Source organism: Megalobrama amblycephala, linkage group LG24 (genome assembly GCF_018812025.1).
Source record: "Megalobrama amblycephala isolate DHTTF-2021 linkage group LG24, ASM1881202v1, whole genome shotgun sequence".
NCBI lineage: Eukaryota > Metazoa > Chordata > Actinopteri > Cypriniformes > Xenocyprididae > Megalobrama > Megalobrama amblycephala.
The window spans coordinates 18,149,940-18,175,117 of record NC_063067.1 but is presented as its reverse complement, the minus strand read 5'-3'; the positions used below and the strand labels follow the sequence as shown (position 1 = coordinate 18,175,117).

Genomic DNA, 25,178 nt, shown 5'->3' with positions numbered 1-25,178 from the left:
TCATATTATATAAGAATATTTATTTTATTAAGTGCGAAACAGGTAAATATTTACAAACGCTTGAGCAAAATTACAAACATTGTGGAGAATGACAAAAATACATTAAACTGAATGATAAATAAATTAGATACTTTATGAGTATTGGTAGCAGTGACTGGCAGTGTACCAAAGAACCAATAAAAACAGTGCTGACAAATTGTTTCAAAACATATACAATTGTCATCAAAATAAATAATAAATACAGTCATAAATAAATGCATTTGTTATGGCAAATGTAGTGTGTTAAATTTATTGTCCTTTTCCTTCATTCATTAATCTGCTGTGTTTTGTTTAGTGGTTGAACAGTGCTGAAGATACTGAGGTTCTTACTCTCCTTAAAAACCTTCCGGTCTACAAGTCAGGTTGATGGCATGTTTCCAAAAAAGCCATCCTATTTGAGGAGGAGAACATCAAGTGTACACAGAATACAAATCCCAGAACAATTAAAAATAACATTTAAAATAGTAACAAACTCAGCTGTGACAAAAACAAGAATAAATTAACAAAAAAATATGCATCTCTTTCTCAGTACTTCAATTGCCACAGGTAGGTTGCGTTTCTCTCTCAGTGACCGTTATGGTCTCTTAAGGGATCAGACAGGATACATGCAAAGTGTCTCCTTAAATGTGCTGGGCCCCTGGAGGCACACTGAGGAGCAGGAGGCAGAATTGCTGAGCGTCTCTGGTGGTCATATTTGTTTATTCGCTGTAAATGCTGCTCATCTGTGATGTCACAATGTGCGAAGGGGCAAACGGCTCGAAAGCCATGTCTAAAGGAAGCTCGTAACGGGAGGCTGGGAATAGAGGGTGACCCTGAGGAGCTGGAAGACCGGCCAAGGAGGTGGGCGGGTAAGGGTGTGAGGAGATGTAATGCGCGGCGTGGGTCGGGTGAGGGGTAAAGTTCCTCTCGGCCTCGTGAGGAGACGGCTCCTGCTTGAGGGCGAAGTTGCCGCTGATGCTGAGCGGCGGCGTAAGAGGGCCGTCGTAAGGTGGCGTGCCGCTGCTACATTCGTTGGGTGAGGAGTTCTCATAGGCAGCCCCCTTGAAACCCTTCAGATGAAGCAAGTGTGAGGCCTCCAATGAGCCGTAGGGTGGACTGGGAAGTCCCGGTGAGGGATAGCTAATGGGGTGACCCTGCGGACCACCTGCTCCTGGCACCCCGCACTTTTCATCCAGCTTGTTAAGCACCATAGTTGAGGGTCCAAGTTGGAGGCAGCCGGCTACGAGATTGCTGGTAGGTTGCGAAAGCCCCTTGCAAAGCATCTCCACAAAACCATGACTCTCAGGTGACTGGCCGCTCTCCAGAACCTCCGAAAGCGCCCAGATGTAGTTGCGGGCCAGCCGCAGGGTCTCGATTTTGGAGAGCTTTTGGGTCTTTGAGTAACAAGGCATGACTCGCCGCAAGTTGTCCAACGCATCGTTCAGCCCATGCATGCGCGAGCGCTCCCTCGCGTTGGCCTTGACGCGGCGGGCGCGGAAACGTTCTTGTCTGGCTTTGGTCATTTTCTTCTTTTTAGGACCTCTTCGCTTGGGTGCCTTTTCTCCATCGAGACCCATTTCTTCCTCTTCCTCCTCCTCCTCTTCCTCCATATCCTCACTGCCAAGCTCTACAGGTTCACGATTGCTCCTGTGTAGCGCATAGTGACCTATCTCAGGTGTCCTATCACCATCTTGTGAGCTGAGGTCTTCCTCCATCCATCCCAGAGAGCTGACTAGCTCAGTCACATCCCCTGGTTTTCCATAAGGTTTGGTCATCATTGTAATCTGAGGTCACAGGAGAAATATTTGTAAGAACATTGAGTGTACATCTTATTTACATCTCTAGATGTTCAGACTATGACTTTTGAATTGAATCGAGTTAAGACCCTCATCATAGAAAGCACGATTATTGTGATGATTATTATGTAGCTTACAGCTCTACAATTCCATTTCTTCTCCTAGTTTTAATGCTCCCATCTAATGGCAAGGACTTTCTGTTTAAACCCTTTGATTTCCGCAGTTATTTTGGAGACGCTGTCCAATCTGGGACACGACTGGATTTAGTCCACAGATAAAGAGCTTGGATTTAATTTGCGGGGAGTCTGTAAACCGGAATCAACAAACACAGGACCAAGCCACGCTAATACTACTACATTTTTGAATTTGATTTGATTGAAAGACATCAGCATTGTCTCTAAATATTTTGTCATGGAAATCTGTCGGCCTCCCGCGTTGATGATTTTTCCGTTTGTTTTCCTTTAAAACTCTAGAGCGCGCGCTTTTTAGCGAAATGTTTAGATTAAAGTTACATGCTATTGTAACGATTAGAAACATTAGTTTGTGCATTGGAGTGTGTCATTTATTTATAGGCTAAGTAGAGCACAAAAGTTTGTAATAATGAATGGAACATGTATAGGCGCCCCAGATTTCGACTGCATTAATTTAATTTATCTGTAATAAAAATAAATATCTGTAGTAAAAAAAATAAATAATAAATTGTTGCCTTAAAGTGAATTTAAAAACGTGGCAGATGTAGTAAGTTCACTTTGTATTTAATTACTGATGAATTTGAGATTTGACATCTAGTATGACAGGACATGACGAAAACATTTTATAATGGATGACTCTGCGTTTAGGACATGCTATTTTATTTTGACTGTTTTATATTATTTTTTGTTGTTTATTCTTTTTTTTATGAGAAATCATAAAAGTAATAAACACATATTATTACGCCGAATTTGTTTTATCTAAATCTTATATAAATCCTGACATAAATCTACATTTGATCATACATGTCCTAAAACATCTTCAAAAAATAAACTTTTTTGCACATTATGAATCACCATAATAACTGAAAAATATAGCCTATTTGTATAAATGATTAAAAATAGTATTAAAAACAACCATACCTGTTAAAGTAGCACCTGGATTCACTTCAATAAAACTTTGACCACTTAAAATGTGGTCAGAAAGCCAGAACGCACTGTCAAAATGTTTAAAAGAAATGCTGTAAAAATTTCAAAAACAAAGTTCCAGACGTCCCACTGATCGTTTCTGTTTGTCAACAGTCCGTATGCGCTATAGTGCAGGTCCGTTAGCTCTCCATTGGTGCGTCAGAGCGCGTCGCATGCCTCACTGAAGCGCACTGACTCCCGGCTTTGACTTTCTAGCGATGCTCACAAGCTCCGCCCACAAGTACAAACCCACCCCCACACCTCCAGCTGATCCGAAAGCGCGTGGCGCGCTCGTGGCCAAAAGTTTCACGACTTAAGTGTGTGCATTTATCCCCCGGGCTTTGTGTCTGAGGGTGTTCGCATTTGTGTGAAGGGAACGATGGAACTTCCCTTGTACATTAACCTTATAAATCTTACAAGGTGAGCGCCTCTGCAATTCATTTAGGCTATCAGAGGGTGCAAATGTTTCTGACAGCATTTGGGTCAGTGACGTGACGCTCATACACACGTTGATCCATTGAATTAATGTTAATATTGCAGGGCTTAGAATTTCCTAATCGTAAGAAAACGTTTCATTGAAAAGCTTTGAATTCTTGAAAGAAAAAAAAAGATCTTTCATTATTATTTATTAAAGCAATTTTGATTTAAAAATATTAATATTTGAAACAAAAAAAATTAAATCAGAGTGGTGTAATCAACATACAAAAATCTATTTTAAATTTTAAAATAGAGAAGGAACTTTTAGACCCACATGACTGTCAACGTCATTAATAAATCAAAATAACAGGCTACTTTACTGTTGTTGATTTGATGGTCAGCATAGCTATTACGTTTACTGGATTATGTAATACACCAGTTGATTTGTAGTGTAGCTACTATTCCAAATTGAAAATAGTCTATAATTGGGAAGCTATACAAATATCACTCTCTGCTTTTCTTTCGTGACCTAACGTCATTTTCTGCCCCAATAAAGCCCGCTCAGTGCTGGATTAATACCCCTGAGCCCTATTTGGTTTATGGCGAGGTCAAACGTTGGTCTTAACTCTAATTACAGTAGTCTAGTGTACAAAGACGCGCGCGCGTCCCAGTAAATGATTGTGACAGCTTGGTGCAGTGTGAGCAGGTGTGTGTGTTGTTCACCCGTTTCATTCATTCGCTCGGTCCGCTCATTAGCGCCCCTCGGCCCACCAAAACATAACGCTCAATAACTGCTGGATTAATCAAGCCCAAACGGTTTTGTTTCGCTAAGATAACTCACTCAACCATGCGTGCTGCGCCCGAGGGTGATTTGCCCCCAAAAATACTCTTTTCTGAAAAGATTTATTAGACTAGGCTACTTCAGATGCAACAGATACTAACCATATGCTGGGGAACTTTTAATTCGCAAACGTATAATTATGTAGCCTAAAGATATGTGATAATAGCATAACAATATGTATCAATGTATCAAGGCAGACCCATATTTAAATTTTCGCGAATTAAAAGGAGGCTGCAAGAATGACTTATAGGCCTAGTCTTTTTAGGTATATTGACACGTTATTAATTTTAAGGTGGTTCGTGATTCGACATTTATATGTTTATCGCATATGCAGATTGATATCTAAAAGTTTTTTATGCATTGATAAAATAATCTTAATTTTATTCAAACTTCAAGTATTCACTAAAAGTTCATTGCAAGAAAAACTGCAAGAAAAAAACATTGCAAGAAAAACTTTAAAAAAGTGTTCATTCTGCCTTAAAATTCTAAGTTTAGTCAACTCAAATATCCAAGTTGTCACATAGTACAACTTCACATTTCAAGTTGACTAAACTTAAAATTTTAAGGCAGCATGAACACTTTCTTCTTTAAGTTGAAACAACATTTTTTTTTGCAGTGTAGCTAGAATGATCATATATAAAAACCATTTATGACATTTTATACATATTTTATATATATATATATATATATATAAAGTTATAAAGTTTGACTTTATTTGGCAAAATAGGGCTACATATTATGTGTTCATACCACAGTAGGGGCTCTATTGTAGTAGTGCGCTATTGACTGTGGGGCTTCAGGTCACACGTGTCCTCACACTGATCCCATTGTATGCACCAAGTGTGCACATCTGTGGCCTAGACAGTGCGCTCACGCTCACTCTACAAAAAGTTTTGGTAGCACTTAATATTAACTTTCATTATGAATCCAATGCTAACAGATCACAATCATATACTTTTAGAAATAAAAAAGTGACCCATACTGATCTAATGGTAAATATATATTGGTAAGATGTATTATTATTTTGATAGGTATTTATTTTTTTAAACCTGATGCTTTATGTTTCCCAAAAAAATTTATCATAAAAAAATGATATATTTTTCAGTTGCTAGCCACCATTTACACATTTCAGGAGATAATTGGTAAAGGGATAGTTAAACTTTTAAGTCAAGCTGGACACTGGTGATTGATAAATGAACAGATGGGCTTAAGTGATGCGTCTGCTGCACCAGCGCTCACGCGCCAGTCGCCTGCCTACCATAATCTCTCGTGCGACAACACAATTAACACAATAGGACAATATCTATAGCGCTAGTTCACTCGGGTGACGCTTCTTTCCTCTCACACAAAGGGAAGAAGGCTTCCACTTGGCGGCATAGAAGTGTTGTAAAGATCGAAAATCTATGCACTGATGAAGATGGAAAGCCTTTGCTATGGTAACAGTGAATAATCAATGTCTAATTAATCATGATTAACATGAAAAAAAAAAAAACATAATTCAGTTTTAAAAAAGCTTGAATGTTCTCTTTCTAAGTTTCTGAAAAACTGGCCTTCAGACTTTTGGTTTGTGAGGGGGTCAAAGAAAGGGTGTATATTGACACGCTTAAAGGGTTAGTTCACCCAAAAATGAAAATAATGTCATTAATAACTCACCCTCATGTCCTTTTCCACCCCTAAGACCTTCGTTCATCTTCGGAACACAAATTAAGATATTTCTGATGAAATCCGATGGTTCAGTGAGGCCTGCATAGACAGCAATGGTACTTCCTCTCTCAAGATCCATAAAGGTACTAAAAACATATTTAAATCAGTTCATGTGACTACAGTGGTTCTACCTTAATATTATAAAGCGATGAGATTTTTTTTGTGCGCCAAAAAAACAAAATAACGACTTTTTAACAATATATAGTGATGGTTGATTTCAAAACACTTGAAGCTTCGGAGCGTTATGAATCAAATCAGTGGTTCGGAGCACCAAAGTCACGTGATTTCAGCAGTTTGGCGGTTTGATACGCGATCCGAATCACTGATTCGACTCAAAAGATTCATAACGCTCCGAAGCAATGTTTTGAAATCGGCCATCACTAGATATTGTTATTTTGTTTTTTTGGCGCACAAAAAATATTCTCGTCGCTTTATAATATTAGAACCACTGAACTCACATGAACTGATTTAAATATGTTTTTAGTACCTTTATGGATCTTGAGAGAGGAAGTGCCATTGCTGTCTATGCAGGCCTCACTGAGCCATCGGATTTAATATTTAAATATCTTAATTTGTGTTCCGAAGATGAACGACGGTCTTGGGGTGTAGAATGCCATGAGGGTGAGTAATTAATGACATTATTTTCATTTTTGGTTGAACTAACCCTTTAAGTGTGTTCAGGCATATCAGAAGTGGTGCCATCCCATATGAACCAGGGATCACGTGTGCCAACAGTATGTGCACCTATAACTGTGTCATGCTTCCCCAAAGATCCCACGGTAACCCTGCTTCTCCACAACTTTTCCTCCCTGGAGTGTTTCACAATGCTGTGTCACACCTGCAACCTGTATTGGGAATTCCTATGCCGAGTCCAAACTCTCCTCCCTTGTGACCTACCGACGGACAGCTAACTTTAGGGATCGAGGCCTCCTGCATTTTCTAGTCCACCTCAACCAGAAGTGAACACTACACTCACAAGAGACCATTTACTCATTTTCACCATCTGACCTTAATACTGATGGTTTTATGAAGGCTTTCTTAAGTGTTTGTGCAGTGGACATTCATGGAAATTCTGTGAATGCAGAGCCACGAGACCTGTGGTTTACTCAATAGACAACCTCCTGTTGAGACAGTTTAGAGTTCAGATTATATCCAGAGGAACAGCACACAGAACTCCCATGACCCATTTCATTGTTTGGAGTGGCATCTCCACTCCCCCAACCCCCTCTGTAGTATTGAGGAATTGAGTTTCTGCAACCATTCAGAAAATACTGAGTGGCTAAATATAAAACATCAAAATATTTAGGAGCCAAATGACAATTTTAGTTGACAGATTACAGAATTGCTCAATAAAGATTGCTGTGGAGTTCGCTGACTGCATACTTTGGCTGCTGTTTCAGTATCACCATTCAAAGGTTTGGGGTCAGTATGATTTTTTGCTGTTGTTGTTGTTGAAAGAAATTGATCATTTTATTCAGTAAGCATGAATGTACTTGATCAAAAGTCACAGTAAAGACATTTATCATGCTACAAAATATTACTATTTAAAATAAATGTGGTTCTTTTGAACTTTGTATTCATCAAACAATATATATTATGGTTTCCACAAAAAAATTAAGTAGCACAACTGTTTTCAACATTGATAATAATGTTTCTTGAGCACCAAATCAGCATATTAAAATGATTTCTGAAGGATCATGTGACTCTGAAGACTGAAGTAATGATGCTGAAAATTCAGCTTTGGCATCACAGGAATAAATTACATTTTAAATATATTTAAATAGAAAGCAGTTCTATTAAATTGTAAAAATATTTCACAATATTACTGTTTTAATTGTATTTTTTTATAAAATAAATGCAGTCTTGGTGACCTAAAGAGACTTCAGAAATATTCAAAAATCTTATACCGACTTCAAACTTTTATAATATTATGTTTATCTAGTTTTTACTAATAATTTGTTCCAATTTGATGCTATCACTGTAGCGATCCTAATTATATTTGTGGCACATAAATATAGCACTGTTTTGAAAGAATATTTCTGACTGTTAAAATACATGTTGATTATGATTCCAACAAGTCATTAAAAAAAACAACTTACCTTATATTTTTTGCAACCTTAGTCTTGAATTGGATAAATTATTAATTATATATTATTAATAATAATATTATTTTGTAGCAAAAATCTTTTGTGAATGTTTATTTTTATTTGTACATTATCACATAGTTATAGTTAGTCATAGTTAGTCAGTAAATACACTGAGGTAAGTCTCTTAAAGGTGCTAAAGAGGATGTTTTGTTTTATACATTTTTGCAATATTACTTGAAACTGTCTTTACTAACTGATAAAAGACTATTTATTAGGTGCACTGAAAGTAATATTAATATACATCATCCGTGCACGAGGTAGGGCCTTAAAAACATCAGCCAATCGTTTACGCGATCATCGCGTAAACGATTGGCCCTCTGGCTTGTCAATCACTGCCGTGACGTTCCTTGTGAGAGACGAGCGCGGCTGCGCTCTCCAGTAACTTTCCTCACTCCACAGGCGCCGCATGCAATGTTTTTGTCAGGAGACAGGAGTAACAACTGCAGATTATGAGTTACCTGCGGTGAGTCTGACATAATGAATCCACTAACACAACACAGCGAATGCTGGTGGTAAACACTCGTGTTCCAATACTCGCGCACGAGTTTTGGGAGGCGTTCCTTTGAAATGAGCTGTGAAGGAGGGGGCTGTTCTGACGCATGCGCTCATTTCAAAAACTCAGTAACAGTCTTTGGATTCTCAGTCGACGAAAAAATCCTCTCTATCACCTTTAAATTATTATATTACTGTAACAGCTGCTGGTTCATTTCACAGCAGTTATAACTGAAAAAAGGCTTGTGGTTCAGTTAGAGAGTCAGCTGTAAACTTTGAATCTGCACTCACGAGAGAGTTTGAGGCTCTTTTATCTTTATGACTGTCTCATTAAGAACCCATTCATAAGAATCATTTGTTTGAGAGTTGGACATCACAACTCGCATACTGATCCACGCACACTCTAACGAAGAAATATCTGATGAATCCGCATATAAGCAAAGTTAATTACTGTCACAAATATTTTCTCATATTAGGAACCATTTTAGTTAGTCTGGAGAGGTTTGTACTGACCACATCAACCACAAAACCATCAAATCTTCAGCAGAAACCTGACAAGTCAAAACAGACTAATGAAGCGCATCCACCCCCTGTCAGCACATCAACGACAGTTAGTAGAACGCATCTCCTTAAGCACACCAGCAATGACTGAGCAGTTGTTTACTCTAGCTGGCTTGTTGTGATGCTGTTGTAGTTCCCTTGGTTGAGAGTCCTTCTCCGTGCCAAGAAACCCACACACCCACAACTATTGCCACAAGTGAGTTATGCTTTTTTGTGGTCCCAAGGGACCTGTTTGGAGTGGGAAGGGGGATTCGTGCGCCTCTCTGACAGATGGGTCCTTGTTTCTGTCTTTCTCTCCCTCACTCCCTCTCTCCTGAGCTCAGACACAGACACACTCGCTTAGACTGAGATTGAACGAATACAATAGGAATTAAAGCCATGCACACATGCTCCCTCCATGTCTCCTGAAAGCTGAGCCCCTTGTAATAATTATAAAAGCAGGGGTGTGTTTGGGTGATGGGGGCTGGGCTGTTGGGGAAAACTTTGATAAAAATGTGCAATTAATGACTTTTTCTGACTAATCTTCGTAAACTTAAAGTTACAAACAAACTATTCGATCAAACTTTTAAGTAAATAAATGTTCCAGAAAAGGTTTTCGTAGCGTGTCATAATGGAACAGTTCTTGAAAGATCCTTTTTTCCGGTGCATTCACTTTAGCAAAATTTTGTGTGGAAAAAAAAGGTCCACTGTCAATAGCATAGAGATGAAGCACAGAACTCCCTTTCAAACCAAGCAGCTTTCTGTTGGTAAGCGCTGCGAATTTGTGACCAACTTGAACATGAGAGAAATCTGTGTGGGGAACTTTTTCGCCCTCATGTGAAACTCCCAATCGTGCAGATTTCTTTTGGAATGACTCAATTTCGAGTAACAGTAAATGTAATCGCACCTTTAGAATAAAAAAAGAACATTGGAATTATTTAAAGAACCTTTTTCCACTATAAAGAGCCTTTTGTGCATTTAAAGGGTTAGTTCACCCAAAAATGAAAATAATCTAAGACCTTTTTTCATCTTCCGAACACAAATTAAGATATTTTTGATGAAATCCGATGGCTCAGTGAGGCCTCTATAGCCAGCAATGTCACTGAACCTCTCAAGGCCCAGAAAGGTGGGTTCAAACTTAATGTTATGAAGCGACGAGAATACTTTTTGTGCACCAAAAAAAAACCAAAATAACGACTTTTCAACAATATCTAGTGACGGCTGATTTCAAAACACTGCTTCATGAAGCTTTACGAATCTTTTGTTTCGAATCAGTGGTTCGGAGCGCCAAATTCGCGTGATTTCAGTAAACGAGGCCTTGTTTAAGCGATGCGAAACAGTGATTCAAAACAAAAGATTCGTAAAGCTTCAAAACTTGTGTTTTGAAGATGAAAGAAGGTCTTACGGGTGTAGTACGATACGAGGATGAGTAATTAATGACATTATTTTCATTTTTGGGTGAACTAACCCTTTAAAGTTTCCATGGATGTTAAAGGTTCTTCATGAACCATCCAGGCCAATTAAGAACCTTTATTTTTCAAGAGTGTACATGTTCAAAATTGTAATTATGAAAACTGAACTGTATTCCCTTAAGAGAATCATGGAGAATAAGAGTGCGTCTGTGTTTTAAGAGATACGTGTTGTAAAGGTAATCCCAGAGCTCCGACCTTATCTGCTGCTTACTGGAGCTGAATACAGGAGTTCTCTGGGATGGATCCTGAGGGACAGGAACAGCCTAACTCATGTTCCCTGGCACTAGGGAGAAGTGGGGCCGAGTTTTATGGGTATGGACTTTTAACCTCAGTATCACTCCCTTCATCAGCGCATTATTAGACTAAAACCATTTCTTTCCTCCATTAAACACACTGAAATCATGGCCAATGAGTAGCGAGTGGGGGGACTCTGGGAATAAAAGCCAGTCTGCCAGTTTGTGTAAATCAATCCCATATTATATCAAGTGCCCACTGCATAATTGGAAGCGTAAAATTGCCCATTTGCACAATATGCCACCTGCAACCTCTCTCTAGGCTGCTCTGCTATTGATACGATGGCTGGAAAGTGTCCACGCAACACCTCTTGCAATTTTTCAAGCGATTGCTTGGAAGTGGTGCAAATTCCATTCTGTTGGGGAATTTTGAGGGTCATACTGGCTATTAGAGCCAACGGAGGATAATTGAACCGTTCGAATGAGCCGAATACAATCACTTATAGTTCCAATTAAGGTGGTCAGAAAATTCCTCTCAAACCACATTTTACAAAATGAAGTGTTCATCCAATCACAGTCCATCCTTTTCCTGAACCCCAACCCTGTCGGGGTGAGCTGCGAGAGACGAGGGAGAGGGGGAGGAGGGTTCCATCTGCTTTGCTGGCTGTCCTTTGGGACACGGGCATACCCCAAGGGGCTGTAGCTGGGAAGGATAGAGGGAGGGGAGGATGGGAGGGAGTGAGAGAAGTTGAATAGATTGCACCCATGCACTAATCAAAGGCCATAATCAGTATGCCCAAACACAATAGGCAGATTTTGCTCATTCCTTACTTTAGCTTCTCCAACAAACATTATTATTATTATTATACAAGATTCATAATTGTCATAAAACGAACTGCAACTGGCATTTTGTAATTAATGACATGAGTGAGCAGATTTCATTTCAACAAATTAAAAGATTTCAGTGTGTTTGGCAGTGGGCCACAGATTATGTGTGATCAGGTGCATGTAGCCCACAAGTGGAATAGTCTGATTCCCTCTGCGGTTTACAGCAATATGACACACAAAGGTGATAAGTGGTTTGATTTAATTTTTATAAATTAAATTTAGTTATATGCATACAATTTGTCTCGTCTCTAAGAAAATAATTATAATAAAATATACATTAAAAATAATCCTCAGGAAATGCAGCTGCATTATTTTCCCACACCTTCAAGAGAAAATGCAGTGTGCATCAGAGACGGAGAAACGCCAATTTGACTGAGCCGACATTTCAATCCGCCCAATTTATTGGTTTTTGAAGTATTTTTCCAGCTTCATGCAGACTTTTTGATGCAGAAAACAATCGGCAGCTGGAAAACACTACAGCTTCCGAGTAAATGAGACGAGAAGTGATTGTTTGTTTGCTGCATGAAAGACACAGAGACAAAATAAAAGGAATCAAGTTGCATCAGGTTTCATGGTTTCTCGTCAGCTCGGACTTGTTGAGGGATGCCTGGATCTGAAAGCTGCCGGTCCGTGTGGGTACCCCAGCGTTAAGCATCCCATTGATTGAACTGCTCCTTCAGGGCAAAAGCAACTTCAGTGCTTTAGTTAACACCCCTCCAGCCAACTGCAGAGCTTTCCGATTGGCTGGCTGCCTCTAAGCTGCCTGTCTTCTAGGCTTATTGTTTCGCGAGCCCTACACAGTCAATATTAAGCTTGGCTAATGTGATATAGAGGCAGCTGGAGGAGCCACAGATATTACCATGACACTATGGAGTAAGGGGTGTAATGCCATTAAAAATAAATCAGGTGGTTTGATGATTCGCCATGGTCCGGGGATTCTGTGAGACATTAGGTGGGGCAGTTGCTATAATTCTATTACACATTCTGGGGGAACCTCTGAGGAACAATTGATTCCCTTTGCCTAGTTCAGCATAATTCAATTTCTTTTCATCAAAGGCCTGAAAAGAGGAAGACAAAATAGAAAGTTTACTTTTCCAATTGGTAAAATCGACCACCAGAATGATCAATTCTGGGACTGTGTAGAAAAAGCAGATGTTTGAGGACCTTCTGCCTGAAGATGGTAGAACGACTTTGATGAGTCTAATGCAAAAACATTTGAGCAAGTCTAATATGGATAGGCCTAATAAACAACAGCAAAAAGAAATAAGTACAAGATTTGGCACATTTTAACATACTGGATTGGTTACTGCTTGGATTCTTGTACAAACAGAGAAACGTGAATCCCAGAATGTAATCTCTTTAGTCGGTTCGATGTTCACTCGGCAGACATGCTTTGTTGAAGCTCCACGTCTTCACTGAGCAAGCACGTGAGGTCAGGTCACCACTAGTTACAAAAATATTTTATAGACATTGACTGTTTAATTTTTTTGCTTCGAATTAAACAGGTCTGACGACCATTTGTAATAACCAAAATGTGGATTAATTAATTAATTCAGTGTGCCGTTGGTCGCGCGGTGGGGGTCCTGTGTCACTATTGTTCTGACGCTCGAGACACATAAACGGTGATTTCAAGGCCCATTGAGCGCGCGATGGATTGTATGTAAAATCTATTAAAGGGCGGAGAGACCATCGATTATTCAACAACTTCCATAAATATGTATAGTATGGACGTATTTGACGTTAGAAGAGTTGTTGTCAATAAAAAATAGGCTATTTGAAGTTTCATTTAAGAAATTAGTTTACATAATATGATGTAAGCTAGCTATTATTTGGGGATTTCAAAAATATGCGTATTTTAGGTACACCGTGACAAATATGATTGAATGATAGCTACTTCTTAAAACCAGATTACAAAATTATACAGGCCTGACAATTAATAGGAGAAATAACATTTAAATCATTTAGAGCAGGTTTAATAAACTAATATTCAGTTTGAACCAAAATTGATTTATTTTGATAAATCATAAATCATTCATGAATTCGTTTTTGTTTTTTTTTTCTTCACGTGTGGCTTAATTATGTAGAAAAAATAAAGTTATATAATAGTATATATATATATAATAATATATATATATATATAATAATATACTAGTGCCATCTTTTCTTTTTTTTTCTTTTTTGGTCTAGTTAAGGTTTTATTTTGAGCAATACTGACATCTAGTGGTTATAGTCAAAAACAACTTTCCCTTTGTGCTGTCACGCCCTAAACTTGTGCTGATTGGTTAATAAAACTATGCATAGAAAAGCAATTCTTGCCTTTTAGTGATTTCATTGTGAACTCATGATTCAAACACCACATAACATTGTAAATGATCCCAAAAGGTTTCAACAAGCAGTTCTGTGGAATGTATTTGTCTGATGTAACATTAAGACTGGAATTACCAGTAAGCCAAAATAGTTTTTTTACAAGGAGGTGTCATATACTTTTTATTTACTTCATTAATACTCACTATAAAATACGTATACGCTAGACACCTCTGAATAGCAAGCATGAACGTAATTGGAGAGATTAGACTAAATCATCCCGTTATTACGTGAGCTAAAGAGATCTTAATATTATTAATAATAATAATGCTTGACAGAATCAGCACAATGAAACACTGATGAAGAATGCAATTACCAAGACACACAGTGTGAGAAATATTTCCCAGAGATGAAAGGAAGAGAATAAAAATAGAAATACCTATAAATAACCATAGCTAACAAATCTAGCTCTTACAAACACACACTCACAGAAAAGGTCTTGATGCAAATTAGAAATGAGATTCTTTTATACTGATACTGCTGTCTATCATTGACACAAACACCCACATATGTACACGATTCTGACCTACATATAAATACAAGCGGAGAGAGTGAAACAGACTCAGTGAGACAGCACTCCTACGCACACTCTCTTCCACTGCATGAATTCATTCCTGCTACCTTTCTGCTTCTCCAATTTTCTACTATCAGAGGACACACATGCAATTCATCTGACAGATTTTTCCTTGACAGGGAGGAAGGACACATATCAAGGTCTAGCAATGGCACCCAAACGAGAACCATCAATTAAAAAATCTCCATCTGGGGGAACCTTACCAAGGCATGGACCACCATTTCCTTGCCCTACCGCAACACCCTCACCCCCGAAACCAGCTCCTGAGTTGAAACCGCGGATGCTGCGCCCCTCTGACTCCCCCTTTGACCCCAGCACATTAGAGGTAAGTGATGGTCCTGCAACAGAGTCTTTCAATTTGAAATTTCTCCTGCTTATTCATCATTACTAAGGCAACAGCTCTAAAACGCATCACTAAAACAGCACAGGTAAATCTAGCAGCAATAGAATGTGGAGAAAAATGACAGACCATGTGAATAACTTGATGTGGATTTAAGGATTTATTCATTTAAATTTTCTGTACGGCAATGTATACTGCCACATTGCAACACAAGTAGCCTATCAGATCTGAATTTGATGTTAGTTGTGAATAAAACATCAACGTAATCTCTTTCTATGCAGCTTCTGATTACCTCAGCATAGCACACAGAAAACTGTGTCAACCCAGCCCCCAAACCTTAAGAGAATATTAGAGCTATATCAGGATTGAGAAATGGGGCACTGCTCCACACTAGGGTCCCCGAGCTGCATTACTGTCACAATGAATTTTACCTAAATGTACTGAATAGTTTATTTTCTGTATTATAATATACCTCAAGATTCTCAATCTAGGTTGGAATTAACCGAGCAATACATCCAATCAGATATTGAAGCAAAGCATAAGAACAAAAGGTTTTGTGTAGGAATTTATCATATATTTCCTATCTGTTATGATTTATCATTATACATTTTCTTTGTATCACAAATGATGCACAGATATCCTTATATAAATACAACCAACACCTCCTATGCTTAGGAATGCAGGCAGCATTGAACCTTACAAACAAAAGCTAGTCGCATGGCTTCACAAACATACAAATCATCATCAATGAAGATACACACGCTTTGCCAATTGTGTTCAGTCAATAATTATGCTATAGTGATTTGCGCAGGGAGTGTCTTTGAGCAGTTATGTCACTTTGTGTAATGAGTATCCTCCACCCTTCGTACTACAGTGAAGGGAAGTCCGACTCATTTCAGTAAGAACCGGAACGATTCAACCGATTCATTGATTCTTTTACGTCATGACGTATTACGTGGTTCAGACAAGCTTACTTTTTAGTGTTCAAATTATTGATTATTTTTTAAAAATAATAATTAATGTTTATATCCAGCTCAATTTGTTGCAGCGACGATTCAACCTAACGTCATTTACAACGTAAATATGACTGGAATTTATATTATATTAAAATGTCTTACCTTTCGGCTTTCGTCCAATAAGCAGGTAGGCTACTTTCCAAATGCTTTTATTACAAGTTCATTCGTCGGTTTACTGATCATTACGAGTCCGACATATAAAATACGAAAAATACGGTCTCTCCCCAACCGCTTGGACCGATTCAGTCCAATTCGTGAACCATTCGTTTTAGTGAACCGGTTCAGCTAATTCGTTGAAAAGATCCGACTCCAAAGAACGATTCGTTCACGAATCGGACATCGCCTAGCCTTCATAACTCAGCAGCGCTAGCGAGAGTCATTTCATCTCACACTCCCGCCGCGATACACACACCCGGAAAACAAGCTACTGCAAATATGGTAGGCATATTGATAAACGTTTAATTTAAAATAGGCTTCAGTAGAAATTTTCTATATAAACATATCTAAATGTAGGGTTAGAAAACTGTATACAATGATAGTGCTAAGAGTCTGTCGTTAGCCTATTTCATGCTAGCTAACCGAGTTTTATGCTATTTAGTACGCAAGAAAGTGACCAAACTTTCTTGTAAATTGTTCATGAATTTATTTTACAGATATCTAAGACCATACTAGCTAAATTAAATGTGTTAAATGGTTGTGTTTTAGTTAAGGTGTCAATCGGTAGCGCGGTTGTAAGTTAGCGGACAGTATTAGCCGGTCAGTTTTAGCCAGGGTTAGAAAACTTGTCTAACTTTTTCATCCGGACTGAAATGCATTCCCAGACGGATTTTATGTACACAGAGATATGTTGTTGTTATTATCAGAAATCCCATTTGATTCACAGCTTTGCTACTGTGCATCATTTCATATTCATTGAATGTCGCTTTGTCTCAAACAGTCTGAATTCACCGAGGACCAGATTCTTGGTGAGTTTGTGTCTAGTCCAGATGCATGTTACTTGGTCTCAAAGTGATCTACATGTGTATGTATTATTTCCCCCGCATTTCTTCCTAGAAAGCCTGCTTTCATCATCCAATCCATGTTATTCTGCTCCTCTATTACTCTGCCCCTGCATTCCTCCTGCTTTCTTTCCTTACCTTTGTATTGTTTTCCTTTGCCACTGTTGTATGTTACCTCCAGATTGAGTTTAACTTGGAGCAAATACACGGTGAGTCAGTGCATTGAAAACTTTTCTGTTCTGATGTCATTTAGTTTGCATGGTGTTAAGGGCAACAAGCTGCTGTTTGTGTGTCTGATAACACCTCACCTGCCTCCTCCATTTGAACTGCATTCAATAATTAACAATTGAACTGCAAGAATCAAAATAACGTTTGTTTGGAGAGTAGAAATGCGTTTTTGAAGAGTAGGCCTGTGTGTTTCCTCTGTAGCATGGTCATATCTGCAGAGGGTGTGTCTGAGTCAGGAAGTGTTGAAATGTTGCTAACAAAAGAGTGCGAAACGTTGCCGTGTAAAGCATTTAAATATCAACTTTGAAACTAGAATATTGTAGTTATAGTCTGTGTTACTACATATGACATGAGCTTTTTTGGTCAATGGCCATGTAGGCTAATCTTTGCTCTTGTTTGTTTAAGCAAAAGAAGTTGACATAATACTGCTCACTCTCTCGTTTTTCCTCTCTTACCATATATGGTTAAAGGCTCAATTTAAGGCATGCAAGGGAACAGCCACATTCCAGTGAGCAGGAAAAGCATTACTGAGATGGGAGAATTTTTTTTTTTTTTTTTTCGTAAGGGCCTGTCCTAACGGATAACATTCAGTTCTTTTGGTGAACTCTGGCATGGAGTCAAAAGAAAAGTTTATTTATAACCACACATTTTAAGAGTTTAAACACCCAGTAATGCATTTTAAGCTTATGTTTCAAGATTAAGAAAAAACACTTTTATCATATATAGCATATTAATTAGTGGGACTACAATGAAATCCATTTTATTTTTCCCCAAAATTCTGGCTTTTTTTTTTTTTTTGGTCTGGTTTCCATTTTAGTGGTTTACTTAAATATTAATAATCAAAAACAATGTCTAATCAATTAAATTTAATGGAACTTTAATGTGTTATATATATATTAGTATGTATGTGTGTGCAAGGAAATCTGAACTGAATCTATATATAACTGAATATTTTCAGTTTTTCAGTACTTTCATATTCTTGGACAAATTGAATATCGGGGTGATCAAGAGCCCGACACAATACAGATTACCTTGAATATTACATGGCTACAAATGATTATATAATATTAGTTAAAAGTGTTTGTTTGTTTAAAATGAATATAACATGTTTGAATGCTGCGACTGTTCAGAATCAAGTATTTTTATAAAGTTTGTATTAAATGATAATAGTGTAGTTTGCCTTAAGTTCTGCTTAAATAGCTAGTTGATGTTTGAATATTTCATGAGCTTTTTAACGTGATCAATTTCTGAGTACTGAAGTATATAATGACTGTAGGTGAATGGATAAGATTTCTGTGGTCATTTAGCTTTCCACAACTAACCTGAATAGAGACCACAGAATAGTCTGGAATGTCATTAATATTGATGGCTGGTGCTGTATTTCTCTTTGTGCTAATCCATTGGGCTCCTTAATTTAAGTTGGGCTCTTTAAAGGAATTGCCTGTCATTATCCCTTTTCATTGAAAGGCTGCTTATGTCTTGTATTTTTTTGTGCAGAATACAGTCAACCATCTTTGTTTGTCTTCCCTGTTCATTTCAGTTTTTTTTTTCTTTTTTTTCATCATGCATGTATCTTGTCCTCCTCTTTCCTGTTCTCTGCCATTTTCCAGCATTTTGCTTCAATAAATTCTTCAATGATCTTTGCAGAATTCAAAGAAGCCTTCCTCTTGTTTGACCGGACGGGAGATGGAAAGATCACCTACAGTCAGTGCGGGGATGTGATGCGCGCGCTTGGCCAGAATCCCGTCAATGCTGAGGTGCTCAAGGTCCTGGGCAACCCAAAGGCAGAAGGTAGAATCAGACGCTATCCCCCAGTTTCACAGATGAGGCTTAAACCTAGTCCCAGACTAAAATGCATGTTTGAGCTGTCTTAACTGAAAGCAACTTGCACTGGTATCTTAAAATGTCAGTGCTTTTGTTTTGCACACCATGATGATCACCATGTGAAATTTTTTTTCTAAGGAACATTTATAAAAGCAACTTCAATGTCCTAATCCTGGCTTAATCTAAGCCCTGTCTGTGAAACCAGACCTATAGGTAATGGCTGACCTGTATAATCATTGCCTTAATTTGATCTCTTATTGTCTGTATCTGGATGTACAGGATAAGGATAAGCAGTTTTTAGCTGCTGGGTTGGATGTTCAGATTTGTACTTGCCCTGCCAATAATTTTACTGATCCCACAAAAATAATAAATTACATTTTAATTTTAGCAGCACATATTTTAGATTTTTTTTTCTTTACAAAAAGTTTTCTTTTTTATTTAAATGCATTAATACATTACATTTCTTATGTTTTCATTTCAAGAAGAAGATCTCACAAATAATAGCAGCCTCATCTACTATGTTCAAAACAGCATAACAAATGTTTAAATGCATAAAAACATAAAATGTCGTGACAACAAAGCAGTGGCCTAATGGGGCAAGTGTCTTTGTCAGCTGGCCCAAAATTCTTTCCCACAAGCCCTGTATTTGTACAAATACTTCGATCGACTATGGTAATTATAGTAGTTCTTGCTTCCTGCACAATACGGAAATAAATGCTATCTTGTCTGATTAAAGGCTTCTTTGTTCCTCAGAAATGAACCATAAACTGCTGGACTTCGAACAGTTCCTGCCCATGCTTCAGGCCATCGCTAAGAACAAAGACCAGGGCACGTTTGAGGACTTTGTGGAGGGGCTTAGAGTATTTGACAAGGAAGGCAACGGCACGGTCATGGGTGCTGAGCTCCGCCATGTTCTCACCACACTGGGTAAGCCGGCCTGGTCTCCCGAGGAGATATTTATAGTCGAGTCCTCCACATCTAGGACGCTGAATGAAAATATGGAACGCAGACATGGTTGAATTGAACATTTCAAATATGGTGTGTTGGTATATAGTGCTCTATTTGCAAAATGTTTCTATGTGGGTTTATTTATTTTTAAAGGAGAAAAGATGACCGAAGAGGAGGTAGAAACACTTCTAGCCGGACACGAAGATGCTAACGGTTGCATCAATTATGAAGGTAAACATTTGAGTTTGATTATGTGTGTACGTTCACGAAGAGAGCATTCACTGTTTTTCAAACCTAGTTTTTGTCCATAGATCTTAAAATGAAAATGACCCCAAGCTTTACTCGCCCTCAAGCCATCCTAGGTGTATATGACTTTCTTCTTTCTGATGAACACGATTATATTGGAGTTATATTAATAATAAGAATAATTAAAGGCCTTCTGATGTGAAGCGACGCATTTATGTAAGAAAAATATCCACATTTATCAAGTTATAAAGTAAAATATTTGGCGGAAACTAGATATTTTACTTGTCAAATATGGATATTTTTCTTCCACAAATGCATCGCTTCACATCAAAAAGTCTTTATTAAACCCCTTGGAGCCGTGTGAGGCACTTTCTTCAGCTTCATACTCATTGGTCCAGTTCACTGCCATTATAAAGCTTTGAAGCGTCAGGATATTTATTAATATAACTCCGATTGTGTTCATCAGAAAGAAGAAAGTCACCTAGGATATAGTCATATACACCTTGTATTACTATATTATACCTATGCACTACAATGGAAAAAAATTATAAGCATTATTCAAGTTATTTTAGTGAGAATCTGATGGTGACCGCATGCCGTAACTGTAATTGATCTTCCACAGCCTTCGTTCGCCACATCATGTCTGGCTGAGAGATGTCTCGGGTGTACGTCTACCTCCTGCCCTCAACATTTATAACACGTGAAGCAACAGTCCATCCAGGCTTTTTCTTTAACGCTCTCAGACGTCCATGTTTGCATAGTCTACACACCCTTATCGTTTTGCTAATGTAGTCAATCACAGGGTAGCAGCGCATCATGTGACGTCTAGAGCTAGGGAGCCTGGTTGGGTGTAGTTTAAAGGTTTTGACATGGTTGGACTCTTCCTTATCTCTGCAGCAGCCTTTTCTCTGGCCCCTGGCTGCAGCATGCTCTCTGCATGTGGCCGTCCATGCGACGGCTCTCAGAGGCGAAAGGGCGACTGCGCTGCTTCGGACTTGAGCACAGGTCAAGGGATGTTGCATTTAATTTAGTTTGGATTTGTCTTCTGATATTTGAAATATCAGCATACACCCTCCCTGTGCTCACCAAGCAGCGCAGTTGCTTTTATTATGAACTAACCTATCAAGTTGCAGTGATTTTGGCTGTTTTTGCTGGTCTTTCTCTCCCTTTTCCTGATGGAGGCTGATCCATAGCTCAACTCTACGATCTCTCATTACTGTAGCTGTGCTATAAAACTGTTTCCACTCTTGCCCTGTAGAGGAAAACCGGAAGGAGCTTCTTTAACATTTTCTTGAATCCTAGACCTGGTTAAGTCTTTGAGCTGTGGTTGAGTAGGAGCTAGCCATGATCTTGCTCTCACCCTGTTTCTCACCACTTAAGAAAAAGTACAACTGGGGAACGGCTTCAAACTACAGCAAACATGGCAGGCCAAGAGCAATTTTTGAAGGGTCGATGAGGATATGTGGAGGGCATTTGGCTAGGTTTTTAAAAATATTTCTAGCTTTGTTTTACTTTGGAATGAAGATTTTAGAACAGCATTTTTCTTTCATATGCTGCATGCTGTAGTTGGGGTCGATCCCCTTTTTGCTGCAAATTGTACACTAACTTTGTTTTATTTCTTTTTTTCTTTTCACAGAACTCGTCCGCATGGTCATGAGCGGTTGAAGATAAAGACCACAACCCATTTGTTTGTCTTATTTTCTATGTAATAATTTCTTTATGTATTTTGTTTTTCTTCCTATTCATTCCGTCACCTTAATTTGCTTAATGACTTCAGTCCCTCTCTTGTGTTTGCACTCATTTGGGTATTTTTATTAGAAGTGCCTTTTATCTTCTTTAAGTTCCCATTTGACTCCCCAAGAGATACACCTCCTGTCCTGTGGTATTCAAACCATATAACGATATGTAAAAGATCTCTTGTGTGCTGACACGGTCTGCAATAAAACCTCTTGATGCAGCACATTAGCAGCGTGTATGCAATATCCAGTGTATCCTCAGGCATCTTTGCTGGACAGTGCTGTAGTAGAAATGTCGTGTCTGGTCAGACTTATTTTTGGCCTTTTCAGAATGAGAAGTTAACTTTTTCAAAGTGAGAAATTATGAATCGAAAAATGCAATAACGTTGTTTTAATTAACTTGGAATGTTCTCGCTGTCCAATAAAGTACATTTTAAACAGAAACTACCTTTTATTTCTTCCTTTTATTTTCATTAAATATTATGAAAAAGTGTAAGAAATCGTTGTAAATTTAAGGAACGGTGTCTTAGGGTCAAGCTGAACTTGCCTCTCTCCTGTTTGCAGGTAGATGGCAGTGTTCTTACACTTGTTGAAAGCTCAAGAACTCCAGTTCCTTTTATCGATTGTGGTTAATTGTAAAAACCAAGCTGTCTGAAGTGAAATTAGAGCAAATTGCTTAAGTTCTTTTGCAGTTAGACTAATGCAATTCAAATGATCACTCTTTGGTTTCAGGTCAGCAACTTAAATTAAAGGAAAACATTGTTGGCACAAGGATGTTTAGTGTCCTTGGCATTAATTTGTCTCAATTGCTTATAAGGGCAGATCTCAGGCAGACAGGCATAGTGGGTTTTAGAAACCAGCTTTTTTTTCATGCTAATCCAATATTTTACAGCTTTTTTTTTTTTTTTTTTTTTTTTTTTTTTTTTTTATGAATTTGCTGAAGATCAACATTGGCTGTGACAACCTAAAATAATGTTAGGAAATAATATTAGTTTATGCTTTTCATTAATACAAAAAAAAAAAAAAAAAAAAATACATTCATATATCCCATCTACTTTTTTTTTTTTTTTTTTTTTTTTTTTTTTTTTTTTTACGACATTAATACTTTTATTCACACATTACATTGATAAAAAAAACTGACTTGCATTGTTACAAATTCTATTTCAAATAATAAGTTATTTTGGAATATTTCTTAAACAGCAAATCAGCATATTAGAATGGTTTCAGAAGGATCATGTGGCACTGAAGACTGGATTAATGGCTGCTGAAAATTCAGTTTTGCCACCACAGGAATAAATGAAATCTTCAAATATAGTAAAATATTATATTTATATTTATATATATATATATATATATATATATATATATATATATATACACACACAATAGTTCTTTCTGGTTCTTGAATCTGATTGGCTGAGCACTCCTACCATTTCACCGTTTGTATCACTCCACTTGAAGCGACTATCATTGGCGGCTGAGCAAATCCACCATAATTTTGCAAATACTACACTTGTACCATGAACTGTGGTTTTAAGAGTTTTTTTAGGCGAGAATGTAGTAGTTAGATCTGAAATATGTGAGTCATATGTAATCATAGTGCCTATTTTACAATTTTAGATGTTTTCAGAGATGCAAGCTCCAGGCCATCAGTGGTCGTTCAGTGCTCGTGTACCCGCAGAGAACAGCTTCATCTCGGCCAGTGCTTCGGGGATTTGCCGCTGTGTCTTATATAAATATATATATATATATATATATATATATATATATATACACACTCACCGGCCATTTTATTAGGTACGCCTTGCTATTGTTGGGTTAGACCCCCTTTTACCCTCAGAATTCTTAGGGGCATAGATTCAACGTGGTGCTGGAAACATTTCTCAGTGATTTTGGTTCATATGATAGCATCACGCAGTTGCTGCAGGTTCATGAATCTGCTGTTCCACCACATCTCAAAAGTGCTGTATTGGACTGAGATCTGGTGACTGTGGAGGCCATTTGAGTATAGTGAATTCACTGTCATGTTCAGAAAACCAGTTTGAGACATGGTGCGTCATCCTGCTGGAAATAATCATCAGAAGATGGGTCCACTGTGGTCATAAAGGTGGTCAGCAAACAATGCTCCGGTAGGCTGTGGTATTTAAACAATGCTCTACTGGTACTCCCCCACACAATTACACCAAGCCAGGATGGATCCATGCTTTCATGTTGTTTATACCAAAATCTGACCCTACCATCTGAATGTCGCAACAGAAATGGAGTCTCATCAGACCAGTCCAAGTTGTTTGTTTATATATTACGCTGACCTGTTTTCACAATAGTGTATTTTAATGACCATATATTTATTTGTATACAAAAGTCAGTACCACTGCTATACATATCATTATATATAATGATCATATACCTCCATTGAAGAAAAAAAAAAAAAAATTATAGGTAAAAGAACATCATATAAAATGTGACTGTAATCTGAGGGTTTGTTTTGAGTGTGCTGAAATACCCCATGATGCATTGTGTGCCAAGACGAGCCCATCAACAGCTCCCTGACCTTTTCTGTCTCTCCGCTCGGCACCAGTCAGAACTATTCCCCCCTCATTAGATGGCACATACACTCTCGGAGCGAGAGCCAGAGAGCCAAGTATCATACACCAGTGGTGAATAGGTCCTCCACTAATTACTGAATTCATTTTGCACGGATTTGTGTGTGGATGTGCATGCAGGTCTGTTTCTGCTCGCACTTGTGCGAATGTGTTGGAGGCAAGTGAAGTGTATTGATTATTTTAATCTGCCTATTTGTGAGTCTGTGATCCTCGTGGCTCTGCATTCGACAGGGGAATCACTAATGGGCCTCAGTGCAGGCCGCCTCAGACCTCTCCCCGTCCAATTAACTTTCAACTGGAATCTGGCAGGAGAGCGCGAGGAGGCTGGCCACGGACACGCTGAGATCCCCCACGTATTCCCACAGGCTACAGATTCACCAAAGCCTTAAGGCCGGAATGTCATTACCTCTCACTTTTAATTAAAGGTTTCTACTCTCGTTTTAGCCCTGACATGCCCAGGTAGAATCCAAGTATCGTTCAGGTCGTTGTTCTTGTTTAGATGGTTTTTCTTTCCTTTTTTTTTTTTTCTCCAAAAGACTGAATTTTTATTCTCTGGTAAACATGTCTCATTTTTTTCTCTCCAAATGTTTATAGTA

The 25,178-nt window shown here is 38.2% G+C and overlaps 2 protein-coding genes across 7 annotated transcripts; one reads left to right on the top strand and one right to left on the bottom strand.

Annotated features, from left to right (window-relative positions):
• Positions 1 to 17,442, bottom strand: neurod4 (neuronal differentiation 4). Of its 4 annotated transcripts, none has more exons than XM_048177826.1 (2): positions 17,306 to 17,442; positions 1 to 1,802 (listed from the first exon to the last, which is right to left on the bottom strand). In XM_048177826.1, the coding sequence occupies exons 1-2, from the start codon at positions 17,327 to 17,329 to the stop codon at positions 738 to 740; spliced, it is 1,089 nt and encodes a 362-aa protein (XP_048033783.1). In that variant the 5' UTR covers positions 17,330 to 17,442; the 3' UTR covers positions 1 to 737. The 4 variants fall into 4 exon arrangements, with proteins under 4 accessions (XP_048033783.1, XP_048033786.1, XP_048033785.1 ...); XM_048177829.1 differs by having other exon boundaries at positions 17,136 to 17,414; XM_048177828.1 differs by lacking the exon at positions 17,306 to 17,442 and adding an exon at positions 16,102 to 16,240.
• On the top strand, positions 14,777 to 22,423 carry zgc:153867 (uncharacterized protein LOC337226 homolog). Of its 3 annotated transcripts, none has more exons than XM_048177831.1 (7): positions 14,777 to 14,968; positions 17,179 to 17,206; positions 18,873 to 19,016; positions 19,803 to 19,976; positions 20,151 to 20,228; positions 20,866 to 20,908; positions 21,880 to 22,423. In XM_048177831.1, the coding sequence occupies exons 1-6, from the start codon at positions 14,792 to 14,794 to the stop codon at positions 20,892 to 20,894; spliced, it is 630 nt and encodes a 209-aa protein (XP_048033788.1). In that variant the 5' UTR covers positions 14,777 to 14,791; the 3' UTR covers positions 20,895 to 20,908; positions 21,880 to 22,423. The 3 variants fall into 3 exon arrangements, with proteins under 3 accessions (XP_048033788.1, XP_048033787.1, XP_048033789.1); XM_048177832.1 differs by lacking the exons at positions 14,777 to 14,968; positions 17,179 to 17,206 and adding exons at positions 16,330 to 16,437; positions 16,937 to 16,964; XM_048177830.1 differs by lacking the exon at positions 20,866 to 20,908.
• Positions 22,424 to 25,178: the final 2,755 nt, after the last annotated feature.

Excerpts from the sequence above, each read along its gene's own strand:
- zgc:153867 (XM_048177830.1), top strand. The coding sequence starts at position 14,792 with ATGGCACCCAAACGAGAACCATCAATTAAAAAATCTCCATCTGGGGGA. Across the intron at positions 19,017-19,802 it reads GGGCAACCCAAAGGCAGAAG|AAATGAACCATAAACTGCTG; the intron begins GTAGAATCAGAC and ends TTTGTTCCTCAG. Across the intron at positions 19,977-20,150 it reads CCATGTTCTCACCACACTGG|GAGAAAAGATGACCGAAGAG; the intron begins GTAAGCCGGCCT and ends TTATTTTTAAAG.
- neurod4 (XM_048177826.1), bottom strand. The coding sequence starts at position 17,329 with ATGCAGTTCAAATGGAGGAGGCAG. Across the intron at positions 1,803-17,305 it reads AGTTCAAATGGAGGAGGCAG|ATTACAATGATGACCAAACC; the intron begins GTGAGGTGTTAT and ends CTGTGACCTCAG.